Here is a 24,774-nt window from a genome sequence, read left to right as displayed (position 1 = left end):
TACTTGGGCTGAGTTGAAAATGGAATTCTTGCTAGGAACTAATAAACTATTAGAACAAAGGGTGACTAGAATGGAAATGAAAGCGCAGAGGCCTCGAGCACAGTGTCACTGCGCATTCACACATCTCAGGGTAAGATGGCGAATTCTCCAAAATGAGTCCCTCCTAGCCAGCGGCTCCTGTGGCTTCATCATCCAATTGGGGGCCTGAAAGGCAGAGTCATAAAAGTGACCAGCACTGCTTCCTCTTGGAAGAGTTGAGTGTTTGGTTATTGAGATTATGGCATGCTGAAATATTTTAATTTGCTTAAGTTTCAGCAGCTTAATTTTGTAGCAGGAGGACCCTATTTTGCCTAAGCAAGCTTTCTCCTTCTGAGGCTCCAGTGGGGTCGTGAGTGCCGGAAAATGCTCACTGCTAATGGGGATAATGATAAAAACACAATTATAATTCCCGGGAGCCCACAAATAGAGCTCACCATACAGTCTGTTGCCCAGAAGTGCTTTGAAAAAAGAAAGCTATACAAATGCTAAATAACAACACAAAGTGCCAAGGGGCTTTAGGTAGGGAAAAGGTAACCAAAAGCAGACTGGAAAAAGTACCCTAGGAAAGAAAAAATAAATCCCATTTTAATTTCATTAAGGATGGCAAAGTAAAAATAATGATTAATCATGGCAGCGAATAATCATGTAAATAAGTAGGATCATTATGTAAATATTATGTTTACTCCCTAAAATCTTCCAATAGGCTTAACAAAAAACTAATGTGAATTGTTGGTCCTCACTAGATAGAGGAGTGTTGAATACTGTTTTCATAGCTTGGGAATTGCCTAACTCAATTACAGGCTCTGTTGTGCGCACTAGAAAGCATCACATAATTGATTTGCAAGTCATAGCTGAGCTGAAACTTGGGAAAGCACTGTGGAATATTTGAGACAATTAAATTGAGCAAAAGGCTTTAATGTTGGGAAGAAGATAGCATCTGTGGGATTTTTGGGGAAAAAGAGCAAATAAATAGGAGGAAGCCAAACTGAAAGTTAGTTTTGAGAAGTTTCGTGGGAAATTGCTGAGTTTTAAAGTGATGCTGTTGTCTTCACCTCACATATTTTTTTCTACGCTACTTCCAAATGGCAAGAGACTGTACTTGTCGGTGATATGCTGTTTCACTTTCTTTTTCCGTGTCTATGTCTGGTATGAACATTCTGTGCTTTACCTCCATATTGTTTAAAAATTGCCACCACAATGTGTGATTCTGTTATTTATTAAAGAAACAGATAAAACGTATATGGATACATATTTTTAAAAATTCTGATACCACTGGGTTAGAAATTAAGGGAGCAACTGAAGGTCAAGCAGTGGGAAATTAATTTGGGTTTTGTGTTTTTTCTCTCAAGGCCCTTGGTAGAGAGAATAGTTTTCCTTTGCTTTATTTTCCTCATATGCAAAAGAGACACAAAATGCCCAGTGTTCAAAAAAGGGCCATGACTGAAGGGTGAGTATGAGTGCTCTGCCAGCCTTGTGTACCAAAACTCACCTCCAGTGTGGGGAATGTCCTTGGGTGAGGTGACATGCTATTACAAAGGGATGACTTGATCTAACAAGAAAAGCCCCATGTTGTTGGCTTAGGATGTGTAGCACGCCCTGTGCATTTCTACCTGGCACATAGTAGGTGCCTGATAAATATCTGTCGAAGAATTTCTCCAGCCTGAGCCTTTGTTGAGGTTAGAGATGACCTTTATCTTCATAACATGCACTGGACTCATCGTATCTTAATGATTTATTAAATCATTATTGTCACATAATAAACATGATTGATTTTCAGGGAGGCTCTCATGAAGAATAAGAAAATATTATTAATGGGAGATGCTTGAATTTCTAAAATAAAAAGTTCCATCCAAATGGAAGATATTATATTTTAAAATACGGCCAAGAAGGAAGAGAAACACACAGTTGACTATACTGGATGGCCTTATTGCCCTTGGAGGGGCTCAGCACAGGTCTCCCCAAGTGTGCCACTGTGGCATGTGAATTATTTTGAACTGAAGGCAGTCGAGACACTGCAGTCAAGACACTGCAGTCTCAGAAGAAATTTTCCTCTCCCTTAAAGAATTTAAATTAGGGGCCTTGTCCATGATAAGAGTTATTACCAGAAACAGCTTTTTGTAACCTATGTATAGCAAACTTTTAATTGCTGAATATCTGCTGTTCTTAGCATCCTGTAATGACCTTCCTCCCTGTGAAGCCCCAAAGTGATCCTTAGCTCAGAATACTTGAGGTATATGTATATATATATACCTCATTTTCCCTTTCTGTCTCTGAACCTCTCATGCATGTGGGGTTTCTGACTCTCATGTATGTGGGGTTTCTTACAGGCATATGCAATTAAATTCGGTTAATTTCTCTTGTTAATCATTGTCATGTAGATTTAATTATTAGTCCAGCCAAAAGAACCTTGAAGGTAGAGGAAAGTTTCTTCCTCCCCCAACAATACACTTTTGGTTATATTGTATGGAAGAATCAGAAATCGTTATTGTTTTCAGAGGAATTGCACCGGCACAAAAAGCCTAGCCATTTATGCTGGCTGAGTCTTTTGGGAAGAATCCATCATTTCCTGCTTTTTGGGAGAAAGCCCATGATAGGCTGCTATGTCCCTGAACTCAATGATAGTTTCAAATAAAGCATCTGAACTCTATAGTTTTAAGAGCAGTGGAAAGACGTGCTGGTTGCTATTGATGGCTAAGGTTGTTACTACAGCTCTTATTTGCTGGGCAGTTTTATAGGAGTAAACTGATTTATAGTCATCAGGGGAGAAAGGTCAATTTGTAGGATGTAGATTTTCCATTCATCACCATACTTTACAGTCTTGTTGGTGATTTTATTTTCCGACATCAAACTAGTCATTTTGGTCTTGTTAATGGTTTTCCTCAACCGATAGATTTTTCTGACAAAAAAGGGAGAGCTGTGTATGTCAGATATTGTGTTCTGTTTCTTTCAACTACTTCAGACCAGGATAGCTGACACTCTGGTGAACAGTGAGGAAGCACTCATTGATCAACGTGGGGTGGTCTGGTTTGACACTGACATGCCCCTCTTCCCCTACCTCCTGCTCCCTTCCATACCTTCTTCCACACCCACCTATTTCAAGATTCTGAGATGAGCTATGGAGTCAGTAGGGCTGGATGTCCCCAGGGATATGACACTGGAAGAAAGGCACCTTGGTAAATATGTTAAGAAGTAATTTCACAGCTTATGGAGGCAAAGCAGCCATTCTCCCTCGGACCTCAGATTTAGCCTTCATGCCCATGAAGTATAATAACCACAGGAAATCTTCAAAGGTCACTGCATTCTGCTAAGAAATCCTAAGTAAATATATAAAGTCAAAACCATTTGTAACTTGTATATAGCTTATAGTATAGCCTATAGGATCACTAAATATAATCTGTTAATATAGAACATATATCATGATACCTATTAAACAATGCTATATGTTATCTACGCTACACTTCCTCTTCTGTTAAATCATAATCCCAATAACATTATAATCTATATAAAATAGTTTCTAAATAAGTAAACTATATGAGACAGATCTAATTCCATGGTGAATTTGATTATTTTTATTTAACCCTTCTCTCCAGCTCACGATGTTCAGATTGTTATATATAGATCGCTGGACTGTGTCTACTTTACTGTCATAGTTGGGGCCATTTGTCATGAGAATTTAAGGTTTGTGTTTATCTTGTTCATCATTTATATTTCTGGGGCCTCGTACAGTGGCTTGATAAAGGTTTTCTTCAGAAATGAAAATTTATTGGCAAAGAAAATCTGTCAAAATCTGTTTTTGGTGGGCTTTTGGAATTTTAGACAGCAAGTCTCTGTGTGTCTCCCAGATCTGGCTCTCCCTGAATCCATGAAAACCCGTTACTTAGAAGCCACCTCATCTAAAACCAAGCTCAGCAACTTCCTCTTTCCCTTTCCTCACGTCCCTATATTTGTTTTGATACTATTTTCTCAGACAATGGGATGAAAACCTCATAGTCACATTTGACCTCTTCCTCCTTGCACAGTGTGGCAAATCAATAAAAAATAGTTTAAGAAATTTTCTTTACAAATGCTTCTTGCATTCAAAATGTTACTATCGTTAGTCTTTCTCCCTTTCAGTATTTACTTGTTGGTTGATCTTTCCATTTTAGTCTTCTGTTTCGATCCTGGCACTTTCTATAAAAAAACCATGGGTACCTCACTACCGTCTGTAAGAAAAAGGTATATGCCTTGGTCTACATACAAGGTCCTCCAGAGTTGGCCTCCAAAGCACAATCCTAGTTTAACTCCAGAGGTCTCAAACACAATCTTTTGTTACTCTCTGGGCCTGCTGCTTCCTACCTGGAACTTTGCTCATGCTGGACCCCTGGCCATGACTGCCTCAGCAGCACCTGTTTATTCCAAGCCTTTGCATAAGGGCAGGAGGGTTCAGCCTTGGACAGACAGCCCTCAGTTCACAATCCCAGCTCTACTCACTTGACATTTCACCTCTATCCCTTTTAATGTGAGTTACATTTTCAAGTATTATAGGCCATCCTGTGTAACTGGATTCTTATGGGGTTTGATTTTTCTTTGGTTTTAAAGCTCTTATCCTGAAACTTGGATAGTGGTTGCCATAAAACACATACAATTTTAGAAAAGAAAATGTTATCAATATGAAGGCAGTGGCAAAACACAGAAGGATACAATCCCCCGATTTATATTTTCTGTTGTCCCTTACGGACTTAGGGTGAGGGCTGGTTCCAGCTTTGTCTCCTGTGTAGTCCTCCCCTTAGGGGTCGGGAGGGCAGCTGTGCCCCACTAACGGTCTGCAAGGCTGTCCTCTGCTCATCAGACCCTCCTGGGAAACTCCCATGGGCCAGGTGGTTCCCATGGGAACTGCTGATGTGCTACATTCACTGGTGTGGTTAGCTGCGGTGTGATTGCTCTGCTCTTCGGTCATGTGCCTGCTGTTAGAACAACTGTCTGAGGTCCAAAGTCTTTGACTGTCCCCAAACAATGGCATTCACAGGGGAGTCTGTGAGGTGCCAGTAATTGCTGCTGCTTTGGCAGAGCTCTTGGCTCATGTCACAACCTGTAGGAATGAAGGGTCTCCTGGGAGAGTCTTCTACCCATCTGCCACTCAGCCACCTCTGGCTGTGCAAAGTGTCACTCAGCAAAAGACATAGTACATCTTTTGCTGAGTAGCTGTTCACTCTTCTGTGACAAAGGACAGTCAGTTCCTTCCAAAAAAGGGATGAATGTCACGGCAGGTCAGGGAACTTCTGGTCTCCCTACAACTCTAGAGATGAGCACCCTTTCTCAGAGGGACTGACTGTTTGTTCCTGGTGATAAGATACCGCAGCGTGCCAGTACTGACATTGAACCCTGAGCCAACTCAGTAAAATACCTAGTTTTATTTATGATAAGTGAATACTGTTGATTCCCAGAAGAAGCTGAATTGTAAGTCACTGTGTCTCAGATTTTTTGCTTTTGTGGGAATTGACATAAAGATGCTAATATTTATTTTTGACAAGTAGGGAATTAATTTTGGGCAAAAATATACAATTTTATATTGTCATAAATCAAAAAAAGTCTATAATCACTGCATTAAAAATATGTTATTAAATTGGATAGATTTAGCTTTGTGATTCTTATTTTTCTCAGTACACTGAGGCTGGGTGAAAAGTGGGCTAGGAAGTGGCTCCGGTCACTGGTTATGAGTTTGCAAACCACTATTCTGTGCACTTTGTTCTTTTAATTGAGGTATCATTGAAGGTCCTCTTTTAATTCAACAGCTATGGTTTCCTTCCCCCGCCCCCCTTCCCGCTATCTACCCATATCTTTATAATATTAGTTTGGTGCAAAAGTAATTGTAGTTTAAAAAGTTAAAAACAACTGCAAAAACCGCAATTACTTCTGCACCAACCTAATACATTTGGACAAATATTTATTGTCTTGTATTGTCCTCTAACGGTTTCATGTGTGCTATCTTCTCTCTTCCAATCAGACCATTACTTCTAGGTAAATAGAAGGTACTGAATAACTAATTATTTTAATTTATTTCTAGAATACACACTGGTATGTTGTTAAAAGGGCTGAAGGCCCTTTTAACGTGTGTGTGTGTGTGTGTGTGTGTGTGTGTTTGCATGTTTTTGAATTGTGCTGGAATCCTCAATTTACATAGGTACGTAAATGAAAAGTGCACATTTTTGAAGAATTGGATGAGCTTTGTAAAATATGAAAACGAACCCTTCAAGTCAAGTCTCCATCTTTACCTCCATCTCCTAGTGAGGCTGGAAAGATGAACTACCTATTTAGTAGACATGGCCCTGCATTTGAAGTGTCTTTAAAGTTTCTCATCATTTTTGATGATTTAATAATAAGGTATAGTGTAGCTGGTGGTTGAGATTCTCCCACAAAATATCAGAATTGTTTTTCATTGTCATAAACATTTTTATTTAAAAAATCATAAAATGTTCCATAGAGTGATAGTTGAGCTTCAATATTTATGACTTTCTGATTGCTTTAGCCATTTAGGAAAAAAAAAAAAAAAGTTCTGAAGTAAAATTTAAGTGGAAAAGATTAAAAGTCAGAATTATGGACTTTTTTTCATTTGAATGAATACTCACTTTTTGCTGGAAATTTTATGTGCCAGCCGTAGTTTCCCTACATTTGACAGTTCTTGAAAAAATACTTAATTTCTTTCTCTAAAATATATGAGCAGTTTTATTATTTGAAAATAAACCCTTTTGGATCAGCACAACTTTCCCCCCCAAGCTTTATTCTACTTTTAACTACAAACCAAGAACACATATCATCCATCTTGCAAATGAATGATTCAGTTTGGGGCACAAGCTGGAGAACATATGAGTGAGTGAAAGGGATAAGTGACAGGACATTATTATCTTTGGGATATTTTTAACTGCTATGATTTATGATACTCACATGGCGGATTTGTGATATGTACTCAAAGCTCTTCAATCATTTACCTTTTTGTGCATTCTTGTTGTTTTCCTGAATGATATATGTGTATTAAGTCTTCTGACTAACTCAAATCATATTTCCTTACCCAAGATGAAGTTCTTTAACTGCTTTATAATTTTGTAATTGGTTTCTTTTTTTCAAATAGTATATTTCTACAGCTACTTAATAGAGTATGTTTTTAAAGTCTGGTTAATATTTTGAGGAGAAGGGAATATGACTTTCTCCCTTTAAGCAGTATGCAATGTAACTTCTTCATTAACTCAAACTGGTGTAAAAGAGATTATGGGTGCAGATAAAGAAAAATTAACTTTGTTGACAAATAATCTCAGAAAGGGAATAAGAAAGAAACCTACATCCTCCCAAAACACTCACCATAAGTCAGAAATTTATTATGTCATTAAAATGTTTAAGTTTTAGTAAGACCTTAAACCTATATATAGCATTGCCTGTCATAGTTTTTCCAGATTAATTCTTTCAACAATTATTTGTTGAGTATGTACCAAGCCTTGTTCTAGGTGCTGGGAGTATAGTACAGTAGTCCCCCATTATCTGTGGGGGTATGTGTTCTAAGACCCCCAGTTGATGCCTGAAATAATTGATGTCACCGAATCCTATATATACTTTGTTTTTCCTATACATACAGACACATGATGGCTTCTCTTTGGCATATCCGAATTACCAACATCACTTACTCTTGCACTTTGGGGCCATTATTAAATAGTAAACTAATGGTTACTTGAACATAAGCATTGTGATACCATGACAGTCGATCTGATAACCAAGACAGCTACTAAGTGACTAGCCCAGGGTAGGGTGGTGAGGGTGGTGGAGGTGGGATGTGGGTGGGGGGTAGGGTTAGCATATAAGTGTGGACAAACTGGACAAACAAATGATTCACGTCCCCAGTGGCACAGAACAAGACAGCACAAGATTTTATCATGCTACTCAGAACGGCACACAATTTAAAACTTATGAATTGTTTATTTCTGGAATTTTCCATTTAATATTTTCAAACCATGGTTGACTGTGGGTAACTGAAACTTTGGAAAGTGAAACCCTGAATAAGGGGGGATTACTGTAGCATATAACACAAAGAAAAAGCTCTGCCCTTGTGGAATTGATATTCTAATGAATCCTGATAAACTAGTTTATATTTTAAAAAAGCTTGTTATGTGAGCTTATTGAGCTTTATATAAAAGACTCAAATAGATATATATTGTAGACTAACTAGAAAGAGAACCAAAATGAGTAATTTAGGATTTGATTCCTAGTGGAGCGTTGTGCAAAGAAATGTGGTAAAACACCCTTTTTGTAGATTTGGCATCTGAGTAGTAGCAGGTACATATTGTGGTGAATAAAACTAATTCAGCTATGAAGAAAGTAACGTGGCAGACAGAAATGATCAGGATTGTTTTAAGAAAGTATTGCGACTATGTCCTCCCAAACATGTTTAAAAACATTCTAAAAGGCAGAAGAGAAAAACATCCTTGCATTTGATCTAAGAAAAAGGATTTATTTGAAACAATGTCTGCAAAAAAAAATCTTGGACTTGGCCCAATTTTGGAGTTTTGAGGCTGGGGTGAAACTTTAAGCAGAGCTGGTCCTAGTTACAAATGAGAAGAAGGCAGAGTTTGGGCATCCACCTTCCCCTGTCTTCTATTTACCCCTTTCTCTATCTGACTTAGGGAGATCCTATCATATTCCATGTGGGAGGAAAGTACTGGACTTTCATTCCAAAGACCTGGGCCTCAACTCCTTATCTGCTATTTATTCTTCTTGTGAGCAGGAACAAGTCACCTTGCTAAACCTCAGTTTTCTTATTTACAAAATAAAGATAACAATACCAACCTCAGAAGGTAATGATGCCGATTAAACAGAATATATGAGACAGTGCTTTGAAACAAGTACTAACAAGAATTAGCATAATAGTTAATACTTCCTTAAGGAATAGCAATAAAACTGAGAAACACAGAAAGAAACTTTCTACGTACTAATGCCTGCCAAATGGAATGGCAAGCAGGGAAGTTTTTATTCACTTAGGTGTTTCTCTCAGACTGTGCCTTAAATTATACCATGCGTGAGGCTGCTTACTCTGCTACAGAAAGCCGTGTCAAGCCCAACTTATTCTGATCCCCAGTTACTCACTCTTGCCAGGCTGGTCCCAGATGGAACTTTATAAGGGACGTACTTCCTGTAGATATGACCAACTCTAGAACATGGGACATCGAACATTTCTCCTCCACACATCCAAACCTAAAGAGAGGAAATTTAAAAGGATGACAAAAAAGAACGAAAATTTCATACAAAAAAAGGAATTACTAGCAAGACTCAAAAAAACAAAAACAAAAACTTTATATCTCTTAAAGTCTCTAAATCAATAATTTCTATTTATTATAAATGGCTATCCAAGAAACAAAACCATATTTAAAAAAATCTAGATTCATAAAAGTAAAGAACCAAAATACTAGTTTAATAAAATTGAATTTCCACAGACTATACGTTGGCATTATTTTTTATTTTAGTAGAATTTTACCACAGCTATTACATTTAACTGAAACTTAATGCTAAGATATCTTATTTATATAGATGTTTATTTTGATGGTCTTGTGAAATCCTTTGAAGAGTAACATTGGAATTTAAATATCAATTTAAAAACTTAAAATATAAAAAATGGAATTTCTAAAATAGATGAATGAATTAAAAATCACAGATGTATCCATACTTGAAGTTACATCTGCAGTCTTAAGTTTTCAGTAGAGCTCATTTTAAAAACCATAGTGGCAATCCGAATTGCCCCCACACTTGATTTTTTTCTTACACAGAGAAAATAATTGGTTAGTGATAGGGATAAAAGAAATATTACACTAGAGTTATGCGTTAAAATGCTATACTCACAGAAATAAAAATCAATTGGTCATATTTTTTATCATGACTACCCATTTAGATACACACTTAATCATGGTTTTATATAATAGACTATTTACTATAAAAGGATGAATTATCAAAACAAAAACTCAGGCTTCATATGGGCCAGATATAGCTATTTTCATTACAAGAAAAAGATTAAAAAGAGATACTGTAATGGTTAGTTTTATGTCAACTTGCCTGCACCATAGTGCCCAGATATTGGTCAAATGTTATTCTGAATGTTTCTATAAAGGTGTTTTTTTGAATGATGTTAACATTTAAATGGGTGGACTTTCAGTAAGGCAGATAACCCTCCATAATGGGGATGAACGTAATCAGTTGAAGGCCTTAAAAGAACAAACAATGACCTCCCCTAAGCAAGAAGGAATTCGACCAGCTGACTGCCTTTGGACTTGAACTGCAGCTCTTCCTTGGGTCTTCAGCCTGCCGGCCTACCTTACAGATTTTGGACTTACCAAGTCTTCTCAATTGTGTGAGCTGATTCATTAAAACAAATCTTTCTCTTTTTATATTTGCATATCCTACCGGCTCTGTTTCTCTGGAGAACCCTGACTAATACAGATACACAGTTTGTTTTAAAGTATAATATTAACAGAAAGAAAATGTTTATGTCTTAATTAACATTTGCTTCCAACTTCTTTCAGTAAGAGGAATGACACCCCATGTAACGCTGTTGGACAAATAATGACTAGAGTGAATGGAAGTCCAAGGGGGAAAACAATTCACTTATTAAAACAACACTCACTTGTTCTAAATGAGTTCAGGACTACTCAAGGTATCAATTTCAACTTGATGGGATATTTATTAATGTTTTGGATCAAGACATCAGAAGTATGCGTGGATGATATAAAGCTGGTAAGTGCAGTGAACAGTGAACATTCTAAACCATAGTACCAGCATCTAGAAAGATCTCGAGAGGATGGAACTATATGAGATTAAACATAAAAATGGTAAATACAAGGACTTGTCTCATATCTAAAAGAATCAACTCTTCCAGAGGAGGATGGGGTGTAAAAAGACTGAGTAACATAAAGCACACATCACCAGCATAAGATTGACAATTTAGGGAGTAAGGGGCCTGATCTACCTGCCTGAAGTCTTATGCTAATTTCTGAGTTAATGCTTTATATTGTTTTCTACAGAGAATCACCAAAGTGGGAAAGGGACGCAAACTGTGTTTTAGGAGAAACAATGAAAGGAATTGCAGGTGGGTCATCTTAATAAGATAAAACTCATAGACACCCTTTTCAAATATATGAAGAAACTAATATTTGGAAGAGGTGTTCTGTAGAACCTCAAGGAGATAGAAAGGATTAATAGGACAGAGCTATGAAGAGATTTCAGCTCGGTGGAAGGGAACTTTTTAATAGACAGAATGATTAAAGATGAAATGGGCTTCCTGCATCACTGTTGCTGAAACCTGTAGTCAATGACACTTTGGAGACAAGCACATAACTCTCGATGGACAGTTGACCTGGCTAATATTTCAAAGTAATTCTAATAACAAGAGTTAGCATTATGAATGCTTACTATGCCCTTTTTCATTTCATGCACACAACTCAATGACAGACTGTACTTCTTCCCCAATTACACAGGTGGGAAATTGGCAGTCGAGTGGCTGAGTAACTTGCCCAAGGCCACATAACTGGCCACATCCAGAATAGAGATTTGAATCCTAGTAGTCTGACTCCAGTGCTCACCATCTTAATCAATGTGCTGTTCCAGGCAGCATACTTTGTCTGTAGTGGTCCAGATAGTCAATACATCAGGCTTTACAAGTCACATGGTCTCTCCTGCAACTCTGCTAAGGAAAAGGTGTGGCTGTATGTCACTAAAACTTTACAAAAACAGGCAGTGGACCATAGTTTGCTGGCCCCTGTTCTTCAAGGTACCAAGTCCTTTGCATATTGAAAATCAGTGATTCTAAGACAATACATGTGGGAGATTGTGTTTTCCAAAATTGGACACCACAGTATTTCCCATTGCCTACGTGCCTTGATAATGTGATCTTTGTACCCCACCATTGAGAGGTGGGTTTACATTCCTTCTGCTTGAATTCAGGTGGGCTTGTGGCTTCTTATACCAGTTGAGCAAAGCAAAAGTGACTGAGGCTACGTCATGAAAGGCAATGTAGCTTGCAACAATTGTCCTCCGGGACACTTGTTTTTGTAACTCTAAGTTGCCATGTAAGAAATCTAATTCCTTGAGGCGACCCACTGTGAGAAAGTCCGGCCACATGAGAGGCCATGTGTAGGTGTTTGGGTCAATAATCTCAGTTGTTTGAATCCACAGCCAGAAATAATTGCCAGACATGTAAATGGAGATTTCTCTGAATGATTCCAGCTCCTAGCTGTTGAGTCACACCCAACTGAGACCCCATATATCATTAAGCAGAAATGAGTCATCCCCTTTGTGGCTTCTCTAAATTTAGGACGTATAGAACCTATGGACATAATAGAATGGTTGTTTTATGTTGCTAAGTGTTTGGGTGCTTTGTTATACAGTAATCATTTGGAACTACGTATTTCCAAATCCATGATAAAAGTGAACTCCTAACACAGATAACCCAAACTGATGGATCCCCCACCAATTTCATCTTCTCTTATTGCGGGAGATATAGTTCTAGGACTCACCAATTTCCATGCTCAATTCTTGGGTTATAATTTATAGTAATCTTCCTGCCAAGTTATAATTTCCAGCTCCTTTGTACTTAGATGGGGCTATATTTCTTGCCAGTGGAATGTGAGCCGAAGTGAAGTGCCTCACCTCTGGGCCAAAGTAATTAAGAGTGGACTTCCTTTTTTAACTTCTTCATGATTTCTTTCTTCCCTCAGCGCCTGACCGATTGCAGAAGATCCAGAGGAGGAGTCTGACACCCTGTAAGATGGTGGCCTCACTAAATAAATGGGGGGCCTGGGTCCCTGAAAAACCAGATGGAGCAGAGCACACTCTTCTCCCAACCTGGGTCAAATTGTGACAGGAGCCATAGAGGAACTCTACTGATGTTATCAAGATTTGGGGATTGTTACAGCAGTTGATCCCCTTTCATAATCTTTTTTTTTTCCCTTAAAAAAACAATACTGTGGAGGTAATTATTTGAGAGATAATTTTCATTTATTATCTCTGCATTTTAAAGAAGTAAAACTTGAAGTAATTCAACAACAGATGAAATGGTAGGCAATGGGAAGGCAGAGAATGTTAGATAGTCCTGTGTACAATCACATGTCAGTTCTAATTGGTCAAAGGTAAGCAAGTGTCAAGGTAAAGAAGCAGCTGAAGGACAGTGATTTGTTGACACAGGCATTTATTTTTCATGAAAAAGGTGACCATATTACTTTCCTTAGTTGGTGGAGGTGGCCAATCTCTCCTGCAGGACTAGGGGATGGTGACAAATAAGGGCAAAGTATGGGGTCAAAGCCTGGGGCAATACCTTACATTTTCTGGTCTTAATCTATTTTTTTCCCCTCCGGTTTATGTTGTCTGCTAGAATATTTAGAAAGTAGGCAGAAGTGGACTAAGTGTGTCTCATGAGAGATTTCCCCAGGGTGAGGATTGCCACAATGGAAAGTTAAATAAATCATCATTGCTTTCCTTTCTAAGATTTGACAAAATGACCTAACAGACACACAGAAATTTTAACTAATTCTTTTCAGAGGTTCACTCTAATACAGGCTTGAAGATCTCGGCATCGGTTTTCTATTGGTGTGCAACTAATTACCACAAACTTAATAGCTTTAAACAACACTCATTTACGATCTCACGGTTCTGTGGGTCAAAAGTTTATGCGAGGTTAGCTGGATTCTCTGCCTAGAGCTCAGAGGCTAAAGCCTGGGTGATGGTTGGGCTGCACTCTTTTCTGGAGCCGCTGGGGAAAAATCTCCTCTGGGCTCATTTAGATTGTTGGCAGAATTTAGTCCCTTGCAGTTGTAGGAGTGGGCCCCCCCACCCCCATTTTCTTGCTGGCTGATGACCAGACACTTAGAGCCTATTCTTAGCTCCTTGCCCTCTGAAGTCTCTGTCTTAGCAATGATTAACCTCCCTCACATAGAATCCTTATTTACGCTTCAAATCTCTATGATTGTGTTACCAGCCAGAGAAAACTCTTTGCTTTTAAATGGCTCATGTGATTATAGTAGGCCCACCAAGATCACCACTCTATCTTAAAGAGAACTGACTAGTAACCTAATCATATTTGCTAAATCTCTTTTGCCCTGTAATGTAACACAATCATGGTAGTTAACCAAGGAAGAGGGTCATCTTAGAATTCTGCCTACCACAATCTCCAATGAATCAAAATTCATGTTTTCTATCGATAACCTACTCCTAATTCTTAAAATTATTCCCATTGGAAATTTTTCTTTATAACCAAAGTCAAATTCAGGAACCTATGTCCAGATTTTTTAATGGTAAATTCAATTTTAAAAGAACTATGGAGTCCTAGGCTTTGTTTCTCTAAATTGCCACTGTGGTCACTTACAAACATAAATCTGACTATAGCATGCCCTGATTTAAAATCCTTCAGTGGTTTTCCATTGCTGTTAGGGTAAAGCTACAACTCCTCCCCAAAGTTTCCAAGGCCTTGTATTATCTGGCCTTTGCTTATGTGTCTGTCAATCACCGGCTCCTGTCCTAACCAACCCCTCCACCCCCACCACCCCAGGCTATTTTTAATTTGTTAGGAAACACCAAATTTCCCTCCTCAGGGCTTGCTGCCACAAATTGTTCTCTCTAAAAGGAAATTCTCATCTCCCTCTTTCCCCCTTCCCTTCTTTCCTATCTTTTTCCTATTTAGTTTCTAGATTTCAGCTTCCCCATCATAACTGAGCCCCTATTTTTGCTTAGGACTCCTGTTTTATACTCCCTTCCCATCCCATGAGTCTCTTTTACATAATTCATTAATTGAGTCAACAAGTATGTAGTGAGCGCTTACTATATGCTAGGCACTGTTCACCATGATGGAGCTCTAACGTGTGAGCAATTTAAAGTTCTGAGCACATGGAACTTTCTTTCAAGTGGAGACAGTACTTACAACAACTGTAATTAAGTGACTTACATGTGTGTTTGTGTAATGATTTTTTTTAAACTTTTAAAAAATTTATTTTAAGTGTGTTTTTCCAGAATCCATCTGCTCCAAGTAGTTGTTTCAATCTAGTTGTGGAGGGCACAGCTCACACTGGCCCATGTGGGGATTGAACCAGCAACCCTAGTGTTACAAGCATCATGCTCTGACCAACTGATCTAACCGGCCACCCTTGTAATAATTTGCTCAGTGTTTATCTCCCCTCATTAGGCTATAATTTCCATGACTATTTTATTCATTATTATATTTCCAGCTACTTGTTAAGGGTTTAGCACATAATAGATATTCAATAAATGTTTGTTGAGTAGTTAAGTAAGATCATGTCCTATTTCAGTTATACTTATATTCCCACTTATGTAAGGGTCCTACGGACTTTCTGATTTAGTGTTGCTTCTTAGAACCTCAGGACCAACTGGCTTTCACCATAAGCATACCAAGTTAACGGTCCCTAATCATAGATTGTTCTTGTTTCTATATCACGGATATGACCATGCATGTCTATTTTTTTCAGTTTTCTAATGCCTATTTCAGTAGATGCATCCATATACTGACACACTAGAGAGATGTATTTAGGTAACAGCATTCTTTAGGAAAGCACAATTGTTGTGGCATTTATCAAATCCTTTATTTTTTCTGAAAGATGTGGTTTATATTTTTAAAAGACACTTCCTTGTTAGTGTGATGTGATGATATTCTAAAAAAAATAAAAGAACTCTATGGCATTGTCATACTTAAGTATCCAATTCTTGGAGAAATGTTTTAGATTCACAAATAATGCATCTTCTTTTAACAATGTAAATATTTTAAAGCAACATTACTTTACCCATGAGTGAGCACAGAGCATTCTTTTCTTAATGTACTTCAAATTGACTAAATAATTGAATGTTTGCCTTATTTTTTTAAATCACTTTCAATATCAGCCACAAATTAGAAGTTAGACATAGAGAATGTGAAATTGAATGGAATCATATAATTATACCAGTCACACAGAATACGAAATTACTTTTAGTAAGAAATGGATTGTCAGGAGGATAATAAGGAAACACTATTATCAGGTATAAGATGAAGCGCAATATACTGTATGGAAACCGTGATCTAAATGCTCTAAAAATATTTATTAATGCATTCAGTTCTAAAACCTTCTGCTTATCTCCTACTTATCTCCCTCTCCCTCCTTCTGCTCAAGCTATTCTGGCTTTTTTTCTATGCCTCCATCATGCCAGATATCCTCCCACTTTAGGGCGTTTGTACTGTTTCCTCTACGTGGGATTCTCTTCCAGACACATAGCTAACTCCCTCATCTCTTTCAAGTCTTAGCTCCAAGTCCTTTTGCCCCAAACACCCTCTCATCCTGCATTCCCAGTCCTCATTACCCTCCTTTGAAAAACTTCTTAACACAAGACAATCAACCACTGTACCATCTACTAGAAATTAAGATATTAATTGTTAACCTATAAGTCTTTGGTATGTATTAGGTTGGTGCAAAAGTAACTGTGGTTTAAAAGGTTAAAAATTGCAAAAACCACAAGTACTTTTACACCAACCTAACAGATATTGAAAAGGGCCATGTCTGTTATTAAGCTACTTTTCTGGGCTAGATGTAATGAAAGCTGCACCTTTTGGCCTGACTTGATCTAAAAAGGTAACAATGTGAAGTTATAACCACACACCATTGCTTTGCTTTATTCTCAGAAACTTGGGTGTTCAGATCATTCTTTGAGATCAGGAGGAAAAGAGAAAAGTTTATTTTGACCTTTCCTGACTCCCTTTTCTATTTGTTGACCGGCACATAATAAAAGCAGAAATTGGGAAATGTATCAGCAGTTTTTAATGAGGATGCGGTATTTTCTAGTCTCAGGGCAAAGCTCTCGTTTCTTGAGCCATCTGCTTAGGATTTTTTCAAAGTAAGAAATGCTCTGTTATGTCAGTATAAAAAAAAAAATCATGCCCAAACTATTTAGCTGTTAATGAGCTTCAAGAGGTCTGGGTGAGGATAGCAGGGCTTCAGAGGGGACATTGCGCAGGTGATCACTACTCTTAAGATGCAGTGCTTATATTTGCAGCAACACTAAGCAGTCTTAACAACACCGATCTTAACAGTGATTAGAGTGAAGACGGGAACAGAAAACCCGATATATCACTTACTGGTTTATTCGAAACATTAAGTCTTGGAGAGGAAAGAATGGATTTGAACATTTTAAGAGTACTTCTTTAGGTAAAATATTATGGTTAAGGACATAATTTCCTTATTTCCCTTAATTCATTCTTCCATAGCGTAGAAGCTACGTTAGAGGCAAAGCGCTTGCTTTTTTACCATTCTTTCCATATGTCTCCAGATTTGGTGTCTAATTGCTTACATTCCTGGATATCCCGTCGGCTAAAAATAAACACAAGTTCTTTACAAACTTTAAAAAATTGCCTTTCTGTATTGGAACCACAACTTCCCTTTATTTTAGGGAAATATCCAAACATGGGATTCTCCTTTGCCCCTGAGTTGGGCTGTCAATCATACCACCTCCTTAATGGCACGGGTGGAAACACGACTCAGGCAAGGCTACTGGAAGTCTTTCCTTGAGGTTTCATCACATTGGAATTACCTCTTTGGTGGTGAAGCAGAAAATGAAAGCCTGAGAGCTTTCGGTAGCCATACTGAGGGGTAGAAGGAGAGTTTGTCAGAGGGAATAAAGCTGAGAGAGGCAGAGGTGAGATATTCAGAGAAAAGGCCCTGTTTCCAAGCCTTCCAGAGGCTCGTTCTCCTCCTTTACTTCTTCAGTTTGTTTATACTAGCATCCTGTCATATTTCCCCCATCCTGTCATATTTCTCTAAGTTAGACAGAATTGGGTTTCTGTCTTCTATTAAGCCAAAGAATCCACATTAAAAAAAACACCACAAACTCTCTTTTGAACAGTGAAGGTTTGAGTGTCCAGGAATGCCAAGGGTATACTTTGAAACAAGCACATCCATCCAAAGCTGCTCAGATGAATAGCATTATAACAAAAACTTGAAAGAAGCAAAGAGTTTTCTAAACTTCAGCTGATAGGCAACTAATTTTTGTTAGCAATATTCCTTATTAAAAATTTCATCCAAAAAGAAAGTGAGTGCTCTTAAAGGTTTGTAATGGCATTTACATGTCATTTTTTTTAATCTAGAGAAGTTGATATACTTTCATGATATGGAACAACGGAAAGGAAACTTTGGACCAGGGTTTGAACTGGGCAGGTTACTATTCTTTTCTGATCTCATTTTCGTCTTCTGTAAAGTTGTAGTGATGTGTCCCCTTCATAAAGAGGTTGTAAAGACTAAGTTAAGTAATACATAGCACCCTTATATGTGTAATAGGTGCTCAAGAATGGTGGTCATATGCTATAGTCATTCTTCTGGTATGATGGGGGCTATATGGGATGGTTGCTGTGTGTCTACATGTTGACCTCTATGAGCGGGGTTAGGACATATGACAACATGCGAGTTTGTGAATGTGTGTGTGTGAAGGGGGAAGGGAGGCATTGTGTTCTCACAGCTTGGGGAGAAGGAGGGAGTTATGTTGGCCATGTGTGTTGTAGGTTGTTGACCTTGATGTAGAGTGTAAAAATCAGTGCTTATACCTCCACAGTTAATGTGTGTATATACTCTGAGGCTTTCTACAATATTGTCATTGGGATGTGGACGGAGGCTTGAGAATTGTATGGAGAGTTTTTGGTTACTTTCTACACAAACATTTTTTGAGATGGGGTGCGGACAAGCTGACTTGCTTTATATAGATTTATACACCAGAAGCATTAGAATGATTATATAATATTTCATTTTTCGTGTTAGGAAAACACGACAACTAGAAAAATATAAAAATTTGAAAACAATCTCAATATTAGAAAAATATTTCAATAGGAAGTCAAATTGACCTTAACACAGGTATTGAATGCTGTGTAAATTGTTATATCTCGCTCCGTTTACAACTATCTATAAATGCTAAAATAAAATTAAACAGGGAATTAGGAAAATGTCGTCAGACATAAAGGAAGTAACAACTGGGAGGAATTCAGACTTGCCGCTAGGCTTATATTTAATGGACATAAAATTTAACTTGAAAATGCTCTGTTACACCTGAGGTACCTTTTGTTGGGTAATTGAAATGAATCTCAGACTGGCTGGTGAGACATTTAGCAGCTGTTTCTGTTTATCTTTGAGTTTCTGAATGAGTTTAATGTCATTTTAATATTTTCTTTGGAAGATCAATTCTGGGTATGTTGAATTAAAATGGTTATTTTTATGTCACCTAGACTAAATATTGTAGGCAAAAAAACCCCATAGGAATAACTCCAGCTATTTCTTTGTGTAGCTGAAAGTATATGGTGTGCCATAAAAAGGCTTCTGTCACATTTTAGATATAAAATGCAACTACACTTTGAAGTACTTTGCAGGCTCAAAAGTAAGGAGAGGTTTCTAATATAGCTGTCTCATAAAAGCAACGAGAAGGCATATACAATATTTTAGAACCATCCTTGCCATAAAAAGGATTTCTAATGAGCACGGTTTATAAGGCTGAATTTATTTCGAACAAAACCCTTTGTACAAAGCATCATCATGATAGTTTAGAGAGAGATGGCTCAAGGGAAATAGAGGATACTTGTAAAATGAGATTGAGTTGTACCCTTCTAGGGAGGCAAATCAACTATGTTAGAGTATAAATTAAACACCCTATGAGGTTTTTGTACTTTCAGATAACTATGGAGAAAGTAGAAAACGGTTATTAATTAAAACTTGTTATTCTATTTGTCTGTTTTGCCTACGAACTAGAAGCACTTTGTCTAGCAACTCCCACCCCAAATTTCATGTTACCACTTTCATTGTGATTGTGTTAAATTTATGAGTATGCTTAGGGAGAATTATCTTCCTTATGAGTTTTCATGTGCTCGTGTCTTTTCATGTGTCCCTCAGTAGTATTATAATCGTTCTTTATGAGGTCTAGGACATTTCTTAAGTTTATTCCTAGCTGTTTTTTCCCCTCTATTATTGTAAATGGTCTTTTCCTTTGGGATTGTTATTTGTATATATAAAGGCTATTGCTTTCTATATATTTACACACACACACACACACACACACACACACACACACACACTTTACTCAGGCAATTCACTGAATTTCTTATCATTTATAGTAGTTTTTCAATTGGTTCCCCTGAATTGCTCAGGTAGGTATATGGTGATAATTTTTTTGCAATTATTGAAAAATGTCCTCCTCTTTCCAACTTTTCCATATCTTATATTACCTCTTGTCTAATTGAATTGCCTACTATGCCTAGAATAATATTAAGTAAAAATTTAATGGGGATATTCCTTGAATTTTCTCAATAAGCTAGCGGTTGGCTTTTGAGTGAGAGATATCCATTACACAAATACATATTAACATTTTAATCATGCCAAGTATTAAGTATTTTATTTGAAAGTGAATTGCAAAGTTTATCAAATGCCTTTATATTACCTATGGAGATGACTATAACCTTTTAAATTTACTATTAGGGTGAATTATGTTAATGTGTTATGTTACATGTCTCAATATTAAAAATATTCATGAAAACTATACTTTTTTGGTGTATTAATATTTGAGTAGTTTTTCTATTGTGTAACCTTTTATTATTTTTTAATGTATTTATAAGTAAAATATGTCTGTATTTTAAAAAAATCTTCTTGTGGTCAGAATTTGCTATTAATACTATGCTAGATTTAAACCTGATTTGGAAGATTTCCTTCTTTTCTGATATTACAGACAGTTTTTATAAAACTTTACAGTACGTCTTCTTTAAAGGTTTGTCAGAAACTAATCAGGGTTGATACTCTATTCTTTTGGGGGGGACAGCTTTTTGACAATTTTCTCTATTTCTTGTATGGTCATTGAGCAGCACGGTAGGCAGTATTCTGAGATGTCCCCCAAATTCACACACCGTGGTGTACATGGCCTTGTACAATCTCCTCCCTTTGAATGTGGGAGAGACTGAATATGATAGATTTCACATCTGTGATTAGGCGACATTATGTGACAAAGATGAAGGGATTTTGCAAATATAATTATGGTCTCAACTTAGTTGGATTTGAGTTATTCAAAAAGGAGACTATCCTGGAAAGGTCTAACTTAACAGGTGAGATCTAAACAAGGTAACTGGCCCTTTCTGAAAGATGAGATATGAAGATTTGAAGGGTGAGAGAAATTCTGGTGTTGAAGAAGTAAGCTGCCATGTTGTGTGAGTGCCATGGAGAGGACCTGAGAGAGTGGCTTTAGTTGCTGAAAGTGATCTCCAGACAACAGCCAGCAAGACAATGCAGGGTTCAGTCCCACATCCACAAAGAAATGGGTTGTGTCAACAACCTGAGGCAACTTGGAAGCAGATCTTTCCCTGGTTGAACCTCCAGGTAAGGAGGGAGGCTGCCTGAACATTTGACTTCGGCCCTGTGAAATCCTTATCAGAGGCCCTGTTGAAAGACTCTGGACTTCTGACTCAGACTGTGTGAAAGTTTTGTGTTGTTTTAAGGCACTAAGTTTGTGGTAATATGTTATGTAACAGTAGAAAATGAATAGAGTCAGTTTAGATTTTTTTCTTTTTGGAGGTCAGTTTTATCATTTATATTTTGTTAAAAATCATCAACTTCACTTATAATCTTTAGTTGCGTAGAATTGAGCAGAGTGATTAATCTCTTATGATTATTTAATGTTTCTCTAAAAAATTCCTGTTTTTTCCCCCATTATTGTTTTTGAATTTGTGTATTTGTGTTGTTGTAAATGGTCAGTTAACCATTTTTCTTATTAATTAATGTCTCCATATTTATTTATATCTCATTAATTATTTATTTTTGGCGGTAAAGAACCAGCTCTTACACTACCAGTTTTTGGTTTTCTAAATCATTAATTCCTATTTCTGTATTTATTAATCTTTTATCCTATTCCCTTAGGTTTATTTATTTTTCATTCGAAAACTGGGTTTGGATGTTTAATTTGATTATTTTTATTCATTCTTTATTGTTGATGTAAAAACTCAAGAATCTACATTTAAAAAAAATTATTTAAGTATAGTTGGTATACAATCTTATACTGGTTACATTAGTTTCAAGTATACAATATAGTGATTTGATATTTTTATACCTTACTATATGATCATCACCCCACTAATTCTAGTAATCATTTGTCACCATGTAAACTTATCACAACATTATTGACTATATTCCCTTCCCCTTTTCAAGCATCGCCATCTGAATCTTCTTCTAAATACTGCTTTAGCTGTATAGCTTAGGTTTCAATATATGCTATTTTAATTTTAATTTTCTTACTTGGGAACACTAACTTGAGTTCCTTTACTTTCCATATCTTTTCATTCTATTACTTTTTAACTTCATGATAATTTCATTTTGTTCCTTTTTCTCAACCATATCCTCTATGTCCCTATATAGTTTTAGAATATCCCTTCTCTTTTGTGTTACTTTCTATATGACCATCATTAGTGATGGTTGTCTGTTTCTTTTCATTATATCCTCAATGCTGCTGCTTCTTTTACATCCCTTTGTCTTGTCTTTTGATGTTTTGCCTAATCTCATGAAGTTTAGCATTTAATATTGTTTTATTGAGAGTCAATGACCTCATTAACATTTTCAAGAAATTTTATAAACATGTACAGCAACATGACTGTTTTTTTTTTCCTGGTCCTTTTTTTTTCTGTATATTTTTATAGGCTACTTCGTTTAAAAAATTATTATTATTCATCTTTGAATAGGGTGATTTCTTCTTATCAATTGCAGTAGGTATTCACTTTATAACACAAAATTTGTGTGTGAGTGAATTAGTTTAGCCTTTATTTGTCCGCATCCATTTGGAATTGGCTGCTACAGAGCTGCTCATAATATTGAGTATCTCTCCTCCATTCTGCCTGGCTAACAGCTTGCTTCCGGCAGATATGGCTGATCTGTCTAATATCTCTTTCGGATCTGTACCCAATCTCCCACTTGCTGCTTCTCTTGTGTGCCAAACTCAATCCAGGGAAGCTCTGGCAATCAGCAATCACACCTATTGCTATTATCTCAAGCAAATGTTTGTTGGTTCCCACCCCACCTTAGGATGTGCCAATTACTTTGGAAAATGGAGAGCTTCTGACTTCAAGAGGGATTTGTAGCTGTGATTATTACATCTTCCGATGTCTCTGCTGTGACATCATTGCCTTTATTGCATATGATCACTTTCTTTATACACTGTGGTCGAGGGTAAGATAGCTGATAATTTGTCAAGGATAAAGTTAGGTTTTTTTTGTTCCTGTTTCTTGTTTTCCGTTTTTGTTTTGAGTGATCTCTGAGTAGATCTTTCTTTTCCATTTTAAAAGTGTGACTATATTGTAACTGTTTAACATTCAATTGTCCAACTGTAAGTATACTTAAAAATATTTTGATGGCCATGTACCATTTAGGAAACCTTAACTAATTTTGTGGGCTTATTAATGTTTTTAAATTAAATTTATTCGGGGTAACTGGTTAATAACATTATATAAGTTTCAGGTGTATAATTTTACAGTACATCATCTGTGTATTCCATTGTGTGCTCATTAATTTAAATTTTTGAAGCACAAAGAAATAAAATCCATGTTTGTTCTTGAGAAGATCCAAAATGAAGTTAAGCTTTAGAATACATGGTTTACTAAGCTATGACAATCTCAAATTGATGGCTGTTTTCTTGTTTGATTAAGAACTGGATTTTTGGCCGGCCCGGTGGCTCAGGCGGTTGGAGCTCCATGCTCCTAACTCCGAAGGCTGCCAGTTGGATTTCCACATGGGCCAGTGGGCTCTCAACCACAAGGTTGCCAGTTCAACTCCTCGAGTCCCACAAGGGATGGTGGGCTGTGCCTCCTGCAACTAGCAACGGCAACTGGACCTGGAGCTGAGCTGTGCCCTCCACAACTAAGACTGAAAGAACAACTTGATGGTGACCAGCACCCTCCACAACTAAGATTGAAAGGACAACAAATTGACTTGGAAAAAAGGCCTGGAAGTACACTGTTTCCCAATAAAGTCCTGTTCCCCTTCCCCAATAAAATCTTAAAAAAAAAAAAAAAAAAAAGAAAGAACTGGATTTTCTATACTCAGTGATTAGTCCCTATTGTACATATTCAATTCTTATTGAATAATCAGTGTATTTTGAAGACAGTAAGCATTAAATTTTATGTTAAATCATAAAAAGAGTTGTCAGCCCTCATATTTAATAAAAATCAGACAGAAAGACACTGCATTTCCTTTTTAAAGTGGTTTCAGAGAGTGACAGCAACCACTTTTTCACCAGTGGCATAAAGTCTCCTACTTTTCCAGCTAGGAGAAATTAGGCTAATGGTTTTGAGAGCAAACCCGAATTCTAATTGTTGTTTTGATATTAACTAAGTAAAAGCCTGACTTTGCAATTATAAAATAGAAATTATATTTTTACCTTGCATTAGTGTTGAATGAGATAAGAAATTGAATTCAATGACCTATAAGAGCTAACTCATTATTTTTTCTTGTTAAGGGACCAAATAATAGTTATTACCACCAGAGGAAGAATAGAATAGCCAGAACTTTGGGATGCAGGCAGCTTCATGTAAAGATTTTATAAGTCATAAAAGGATAAAAAAATAAACAGATGCTGTCTATTAAAATCTCAGGCATATTTCAGTCCCTTTAAGATGTGTACGCTTATTTGTGTGTGGCTGGGTTATAACTTGAAATATTCATTTTGTTATGCTCAATGTGTTTTCCATCTTCTATTTTT

At 36.9% G+C, this 24,774-nt stretch overlaps 1 protein-coding gene across 2 annotated transcripts in view; it reads right to left on the bottom strand.

The window, feature by feature from the left end:
* Positions 1-24,774, bottom strand: part of GALNTL6 (polypeptide N-acetylgalactosaminyltransferase like 6) — a 934,503-nt gene that overhangs the window by 64,790 nt on the left and 844,939 nt on the right. For both annotated transcript variants that reach the window (XM_019733270.3, XM_074338318.2), the window contains exon 9: positions 9,145-9,252. In XM_019733270.3, coding sequence (XP_019588829.1) covers positions 9,145-9,252 — 108 coding nt within the window. The remainder of the gene's footprint in view (positions 1-9,144; positions 9,253-24,774) is intronic.

This window comes from Rhinolophus sinicus, chromosome 15, assembly GCF_057876585.1.
Source record: "Rhinolophus sinicus isolate RSI-liver-muscle chromosome 15, RSI-T2T, whole genome shotgun sequence".
Taxonomy (NCBI): Eukaryota; Metazoa; Chordata; class Mammalia; order Chiroptera; family Rhinolophidae; genus Rhinolophus; species Rhinolophus sinicus.
This window is presented reverse-complemented; position numbering and strand designations above follow the sequence as displayed.